Genomic DNA, 8390 nt, shown 5'->3' with positions numbered 1-8390 from the left:
GGGGCAATCGGGCAAATAACCCAATATTAAATACACTGGAACTCTAGGAGTATCCAAAAAAGACCCTGACTCTTAGATGATCTGTGTTTTTACCATTTAACACGTCTGGTAAGTGGGAAGATCCTTGAGAAAAGAAACAATATCAATGGTATGCTTAGATCTCATGGTAAGCTTTCACATGACAGAAAACTAAATATATGACAAACCTACTATTTTATTTTCTGTGTGTATGTATAGCATACTGTCAGTGTGGTAGATCAGTCCAGAAAGTTGGTGGAGGACTTACTAGAAGAGCCAGGTCTTCATCTTCTTGGGGAATTCAAGATGCGGTGAGTAGGCTCTAATGTGTAGTAGGCAGTTCCACACTTTAGGAGAGAAGGCTGGACCTCCAGATTCGCTTTTATGTATATGTGGGACGCTTGCTAGAAAGAGCCTGGCTGAGTGGAGGAACCTGGAAGGTTGATGGAATGTGGTTGTTCAGGTAGGCTGGGTCTGTTTTGTGTAGTGCCTCGTATGTGTGGGTGATGAGTTTGAATTTTGCCTACTTGCATATCAGAAGCCAGTGGAGCTTCCTCAGGTATGGTGTGATGTGAGATTGGCATGGGAGGTTCAGGATGAGTCTGGCCTCTGCGTTTCGGATCATATGCAGTCTGTTTGTGAGATGACTGGTGTTCCAAGCATATGCAGAGTTCCCATAGTACAGCCTGCTGTGATTAGAGCCTGGGTGATGGTCTTCCTGGTATTGCTTGGTTGCCACTTGTAAGCCTGCTGTGATTAGAGCCTGGGTGATGGTCTTCCTGGTGTTGTTTGGTTGCCACTTGTAGTTCTTTCTTAGCGACCCCAGAGTGTGAAAGCATGATGTGGTGATGGTGTTGACTTCTGAAGACCTCTGAAAACATGTCTAGCTTGTTATCAATGATGGTACTGAGTCTCTTACATGTGGGCTTGGGGTAGGTGTGATTGTGAGGTCAGTAAGCCACCAGCTGGAGTCCCACAGGGAGGCACCCTATCAGAAAATTACAACATCAGACTTCACTGTGTTCAGCTTGAGACAGTTAGACTTCATTCAGGAAGCCTCTTTGGTCATGCATGTAGTGAATTTGTTCCTTGTGGTTGGGGATTTGCCAGAGAAGAGCAGTATAAGTTGTGTGTCATCAATGTAGGAGAGGATGTTGGCCAGTGCAGCTATGTAGTTGTTGAAGAGGGTGGGGCTATGTTAGGAGATATGAGGTACTCCACAGATGAGTTCCTCTGCTTAAGAAGAGTAAGTCAGAAAATCAACAGTTTTGAGTTCTTCTGGTTAGAAATGTGCAGATCCACTGGAGGGCATGTCCCTTAATGTCTGCCTGTGAAGTCGTCTGATCAGGATGTGGTAGCAGACTGTGTCAAATGCTGCTGAGAGATCCAGTAAGATAAGGGCTGTAGTTTCTCCTTTGTCTGGGATCATTTAGATGCCATATGTTTCTGTAATGAGAGCTGCCTATGTGTTGTGGTCTGAATCTTGAATGCATTGGGTCGAGGAGCTGGTGGTTGATGAGGTGTTCAGTGAGGCATTTGTTGATAGCTTTTTCCAGGATGTTGGCTGGGTAGGGTTGGAGGGAGTTCGGTCAGTAGTTTGCAAGTTTGGCCAGGTCTGCTGTAGGCTTTTTCAGTAGGGTGATGGCACCTCTGTGCTTCTGTGCTTCCAGGAATGTGGCTGTGTTGATGGAGGTGTTGAGGATGCAGGGGAAGGCTATGCTGATAAGGATGAGTCCTTTACAGCAGGTTTGGTGGGGGAATGGAATTTATGGGTCCAGGGGTGGATGGACTTCATGACTGTGGCTGTTTTACCTATGGTAAATGTGTTCTTGGTGGTCATGGTAAGTTGCTCATATGGGACTGGCAGAATGGCTGTAAGGTTGCTGGGGTGAGGCTAGAGGTCAATGTTTTTGTATATGGCTGTGCTTTTGTTGCTAAGAAAGTATGAGAGGGTGTTTTACAGTTCTTGAGATGGAGTGATGTTGGTGGTGGCTGTGGGTGTGGTGAAGTCTTAAATGACAAAGAAGATTTCTTTGCTGCTGTTCGATCTGGTGTTGATGCAGTCTTTTAGGGCCTTTCTCTTGGTGTTCCAGGTTTGTTGGAGGTAGAGTATCAGGTAGATTTGAAGATGTCTCTTCCCTTGGCTCAGGTTCCATCTGCTTTGCAGTTGCTTGCAGTGCAGCAACTAGGTAATTCCAAGATCCTCCACCTACCAGCTGCCCTGTGTTTGTGCTTGTTAGAAATTGGGTCTTTGGTTGGCAGTCAGGTTATGCCCTGTCCAAGGAAGGACCCTCACTCTAGTCAGGGCAAAGGAGAAACACACCAGGTTAACCCCCCACTCACCCCCTTGGTATCTTGGCACAAGCAGAAAGGCTTAACCCAGAAGCAATGTGTAAATTATCTGTACCAACACACACAGTAATACAGTGAAAACACTACAAAATGGACACCACACCAGTTTAGAATAATAGGCAATATGTATCTAAATCAAACAAGACCAAAACAACAATAAACCTACATACCCAGGTCAAGATATGAATTTTCAAAAGAATAAGAGTCTTACTCCTTAGGAAACATTGGAAATGTTGATTTTACACAAAGTACCTGGTTTGCGTAAAAAATAAACCTGCATGGGCAAGTGTGCTTTGGAAAAGTCAGTGATGCGTTGATTCCTTACTCACAGTGAGGCTGTGTGTCGTCTTTTCCAGTGGGTTAGGCGATGCATTGTTTTTCTTCCTCGCAAGGGAGCAAAGCGTCGATTTCCAGATGGGGCCCCTCAAATCCATGTCGATTCACAATGACTTTGACAACCAGGGACGATGAGTGAGAAATCCGGTTGCATGGTGTTAGGAAACTGTTCTACATGGGGTTTGCATCATAATCAGCAACCACAAGCGGGTGTTGCATCGTTTCTCCAGCCGTGATGTGTCGATATCCCAGCCGTGATGCAGGTGAAGAGTCAATTTTAGCCACAAAGCAGGTGGCGTGGCGTTTATCAGCTGCGTTGCAGGTGGTGCATCACAAATTTCCCTGCACGGCGTTCTGTGCATGGATTTCGGCCCAGGGACTGGATAGGGCACCACTTGGCAGGGCAGAAGTCTCAGCAGAGAGTCCAGGTGCTAGCAGAGGAAGTCTTTGATGGCCCTGAGACTTCAAAACAGGAGGCAAGGTCAGTTCAAGCCCTTGGAGATTCTTCTTCAAGCAGGAATGCACAACAAAGTCCAGTCTTTGTCCCATTTCACAGCCAGAAGCAGCAAAGCAACTGCAGGATAGCCCAACAAAGCACAGTCACAGGCAGGGGCAGGGGCAGCCCTTCTCCTTAGCTCTTCAGCTCTTCTTAACAGAGGTTTCTCTTGGTTCCAGAAGTGATCTAAAAGTCTTGGGGTTTTGGGTCCACTACTTATACCCCTGTCTGCCTTTGACGTAGGCACACTTCAAAGGAAAGTCTCTGTTGTTCACAAGATCCTGCCTTGCCCAGGCCAGTCCCCAGACACACACTAGGGAGTTGGAGCCTACATTCAGGTGTAAGTGACCAATTCTCCCTCCACTCCAGCTCAGATGGCTCATCAGGATATGCAGACTACACCCCAGCTCCCTTTGTGTCACTGTCTAGAGGAGATTCACATACAGCCCAACTGTCAGTCTGACCCACACAGGGAATCCACAAACAGGCAGAGTCACAGAATGGTTAAAGCTAGAAAATGTCTACTTCCTAAAAGTGGCATTTTCAAACTAACAATCTAAAAACCAACTTCACTAACAGATGTATTTTTAAATTGTGAGTTCAGAGACCCCAAACTCCACATTTCAATCTGCGCTCAAAGGGAAAAGGCACTTTAATTTTTTAAAATTTTTTAGCAACATTTTCACTGTTAGGACAAGTAACACACATCAGTACATGTCCCACCTTTAACATATACTGCACCCTGCCCCTGGGGCTACCTAGGGCCTACCCTATGGGTGCCTTAAATGTATAAAATGGGAAGGTTTAGGCCTGGCAAGTAGGTACTTGCCAAGTCGAATTGGCAGTTTAAAACTGCACACAAAGACAATGCAGTGTCAGGTCTGAGCCATGTTTACAGGGCTACTAATCTCGGTGGCACAATCAGTGCTGGAGGCCCACTTGTAGCATTTGATTTACAGGCCCAGGACACCTCTAGTGCACTTTACTAGGAATGTACTAGTAAACCAAATATGACAATCATGGAAAAGCCAATTACGCATATAATTTACACAGGAGCACTTGTACTTTAGCAGTGGTAAAGTGCCCAGAGTACCAAAAACAGCAAAAAACAGAGTCCAGAACACAGTCAAAACACAGGAAGCGTGGCAAAAAAGACAGGGTAGACCACGCCAAGAATGCCCGGTCTAACAGGGTTCTTGCTGTTTATCCTTGTTTGCGAGGAGCTAGGGTGTTGCAGATGATAATCTAGTTATAGAAATTCTAGCAATAGACTCGCTGTATGCTTGAGGTGATTCTTGGAAAGGGCAGAAGCCCATTCTTTCCCTGCTACATTTTTCCAGCAGCAGCAGGCCTCGGCTGTGGTGGTTGGTCTTCCGTGGTGTGGTATGTTGATTATGATGCTGACAAAGGGGTGGTCGCTCTAAGTGATGGTTTGTTATTTTTTATGTCATTGAAAGAAGTAACAACAAGGTCAGAATGTGTCTGGCATCGTGAGTGGGGATGGATATGTGTTGGGTGAGTCTGAGGTTTAGGAGGCTTTTGAGGAGAGCATCTAAGCTGGGATTTGTGAGGTTATCTAAGTGAAAGTTGAGGCCTCCTGGGAGGAGGAAGGCACTTGAGTTGATGACTAGTGGATTGATGAAGTTTGTGATGTCGCTGGTAAAGTTGGCAGGGTTCCTGGGGGTCAGTCGACCATGGTGCTCCAGAGGGTGAAGGTGGGGGTTATTTGCAGTTCAACATTGAGGTGGGCCATGTAGTTGGTTTCTGTGTCTGCAGAAGCAGTACAGCTGATGGTGTCTTTTAAGATGAGGACAATTCCTCCCCTGAGCCTGTTTTTTGATCTTGCCTGATGTTCGCATATCTGGTAGGGATGGCCATGGAGATGTTCAGTGGTGACGCTGGGACCAGCTATGTTAACATGAGGAACAGGAGGTCTATGGCAGAGTCATATAGCAGATCCGTCATTTGACAACCGCTGCGCTCGTCCTTGAATGCTGAACTGCGCCCACCATTAAGTAGGTCATGGAAGGGGGGGAGTGCCAGGGCCAGTAGGCCAAGCTGGGAGTCATACAGGAAAGTAGAAAGAGGGGGGTGCAGAGCAGATAAGGAGCAGTGAGGAGGACCAAGGGGGAGCAGAATGGTAAGACAAGGGCACAAAGAGCAAACAGTAAAAGGGCACAAAGAGAAAGAAGGTCAGAAACAAAAGGCACACAAAGAGAAATGGAGGCAAAACACAGGGCACACAGGAGAAAAGAGAGTCAAAAGCAGAGGGTAACAAACACAAAGGGTGCAACAAGGGAAAACTGAGCTAACAAAAGATAAATAGTGTTAAACAAGGGGCATAAATAAGAAAAGCAATGGCAAATACAAAAGGCAGACAAGAGAAAATTGTAGCAAAGAGACAAAGGGCAGACAAGAGAAAACAGAGGCAAAACTAAAGGCTCAACAAAGGGAAATATCAGTGACAGACTAGAGGGCACAATACAAACAAACAGTGGCAAAAAACAGTGGCACACAAACAGAAAAAAATAGAGTGGTGACATTAAAAAAAGCTCTGCGAGAGAGAGAGAGTGACAGAGAGAAAGAGCGATCAGTAGTGAGGCGGTGCCTCAACACTTCTGGAGCAGACTCTGCGAGGGCCGTTTCTAATCTGTGGAACATAGAAAGTTATAAAGAGGGATTTTGGGAAGTCTGTCCATTAACTAAGATGCGGTCCCTTCAGGATATGGAACTCTCAAACACCTTTGGTGGCATGCTTCCTCATTGGGTTCCATCCTCATTCAGAAAAGCTATCATACCTGTCTGCATAGTTTGCTGCTATAATTATGGGCACACTTAGGCCCATGTTTATACTTTTTTAGCACCACATCTGCACCATTTTTTGATGCAAAAACAGCGCAAACTTACAAAATACAATTGCATTTTGCAAGTTTGCAACGCTTTTGCATAATAAAATGACGCAAATGTAGCGCTAAAAAAGTATAAATATGGGCCTTAGTTACACCATACACCCTACACACTGTGAGCATCCTCCCACTGTAAGGGACAGTGTCAATGACCCATAGGTCATGAGGAAGGCAACAGACCCAGTGTAAGTTTCAGTATTACCGAAACATGTTGACCAAACGGATTTAGGGATTGATTGTATTCCTACACATGCAACTCTCTTTCTTTCAACCACATCAAAGGCTACTTTAATAAATATCTGACTGGTTGACTTCCAGATGAGTTTAGGTGATACAAACATTTTCACCAAGGTTATATTTAAACAAAAATCTCCACACAAGCTCTGATTAGAAGCAGCCTATTTGGAGAGGTATTATGCTTCTTCTGAATAGGAAACCCAATGATGAAACATGCCACCTTTAGGGGGCGAGTGTTCCATCTCGTAAAGCAACTGCTTCTTAGTGAGCTTATAGACTTTCCAACTTATGTTTTTTTAACCCATGCTAGCCATATCTTTACTACATTGATTCTCCTAAGAAGAATATATTGTGGACCATGGAGCTTTGTAAATTCCTCTCATTCTCTCCATTGGTGTAGTAAGTTAATCAGGGCTGTTGATGGTAAGCTACATTTTATTCGTGTCCTATGGATGTCTTTGAAACTGTTTTAACACTCTCCCACGAATCTGTTTGGTTTTGACACCATAAACTATGGGATTTACCATGGGAGGTGCCATCATGTAGCAGTTCACTAACAAAATGTGAATGTGAAGAGGAACATTCTTCCCTAACCTATATATTAAAGTGGAGATGATCACAGGCACGTAAAACACGAGGATAGCACATAAATGGGAGCCACATGTGCCAATTGCCTTTAGGCGTGCATCCGTTGATGGCAGACAGAAAACCGCTCGGAGTATTAAAAGGTAAGATACCAAAATTAATACCACATCAAACAGAACAACAGACAATGCCACAATCATGCCATAGAGGCTGTTCAGGGTTATATCAGCACAAGCCAGCTTTGCTACAGCCATGTGCTCGCAGTAGGAATGAAAAATTAGATTTGATTTGCAAAATGGCAATCTTTTAAGAAGATATGTCAATGGGCTTGTTGAAATCACACACCTGAAGAAAGCTGCACACCCTATTCTAATGATAACAGGAGGGGTGAGTATAGCCATGTATCTCAAGGGATTGCAGATGGCAACATAGCGGTCAAAAGCCATGACCAACAGTATTGTTGATTCCAAGGCAGCAAATGTGTGTATGAAGAACATCTGGGTGATGCAGGCCTCAAAAGAAATTTCTGCAGAGTTGAACCAAAGTATCACCAGCATTTTTGGGGTCGTGGTGGAGGATAGTGTCAGGTCGATGACAGATAGCATGCTGAGGAAATAATACATGGGTTGGTGGAGGCTAGGTTCAAACATAATGAAAAACAGGAGCACACAATTCCCCAGCAGTGCAATGATGTACATGAAGCAGAATGGAAAAGCAATCCAGGTGTAATAATCTTCCAGCCCAGGAATACCCAACAGGATGAAGACAAAGGGTTGGATGCTGCTGGTGTTATCCATTGTCATAATCTTTGTGGGCTTCCCAAGTCTATGTCTTTAAAAGGCATGTCTGATTCTAAAAGTAAAATAATATGACACATAGAAATTAGCATTGCAAAATATCCAGCCAAGGGGCTTTTTACTCATTTTCTCTTTAGAGCAAAATGCATAACAAAGAATACAAATAAACTATGCGCCGGTGAAGGAGACCCAACACCCTTGTTAAATAACATAATCACGCACCATCAGCCTGCAATAAACCATCATGGGGGGGTGGGCACCTTTAACTCAAATTTGAAGCCCTTTCTATTTGTGCATAAAATCCTTAACATGTGTATTCTTTTTACACATCATTAAGTATTAACTTGCTCCATCAATGAGTAATTTGAGTCAATTTAGAGATACAGCATTTTAACCAAGCTGTGCACACCAGATTTATCACACAAGTTTGAGAGAAGCTACCTGGCCGATAAGGTTTCCTGAGAAGGAGATTCCTTAGAAGGAGTGAAATAAAGTTTACACTTCAAGATTCAAAATTCACTTGGTCTTAAATAAAATTACATCAGTGGTCAGCTTTGTGTGACATAATTTACTTTAGACACAGTAGACATCCCTTGCAAGTCTGACTTATGAAATACAAACTTCACCTTAAACACAATAACTCTGGCTTTTGAGGGAGACAGA

At 44.2% G+C, this 8390-nt stretch overlaps 1 protein-coding gene across 1 annotated transcript; it reads right to left on the bottom strand.

The window, feature by feature from the left end:
• Positions 1-6791: 6791 nt before the first annotated feature.
• On the bottom strand, positions 6792-7733 carry LOC138249457 (olfactory receptor 52B2-like). The gene has a single exon (XM_069203417.1). It carries the CDS (start codon positions 7731-7733, stop codon positions 6792-6794), a length of 942 nt encoding a protein of 313 aa, XP_069059518.1.
• Positions 7734-8390: the final 657 nt, after the last annotated feature.

Source organism: Pleurodeles waltl, chromosome 8, assembly GCF_031143425.1.
Source record: "Pleurodeles waltl isolate 20211129_DDA chromosome 8, aPleWal1.hap1.20221129, whole genome shotgun sequence".
In the NCBI taxonomy this organism is placed as follows: Eukaryota; Metazoa; Chordata; class Amphibia; order Caudata; family Salamandridae; genus Pleurodeles; species Pleurodeles waltl.
This window is presented reverse-complemented; position numbering and strand designations above follow the sequence as displayed.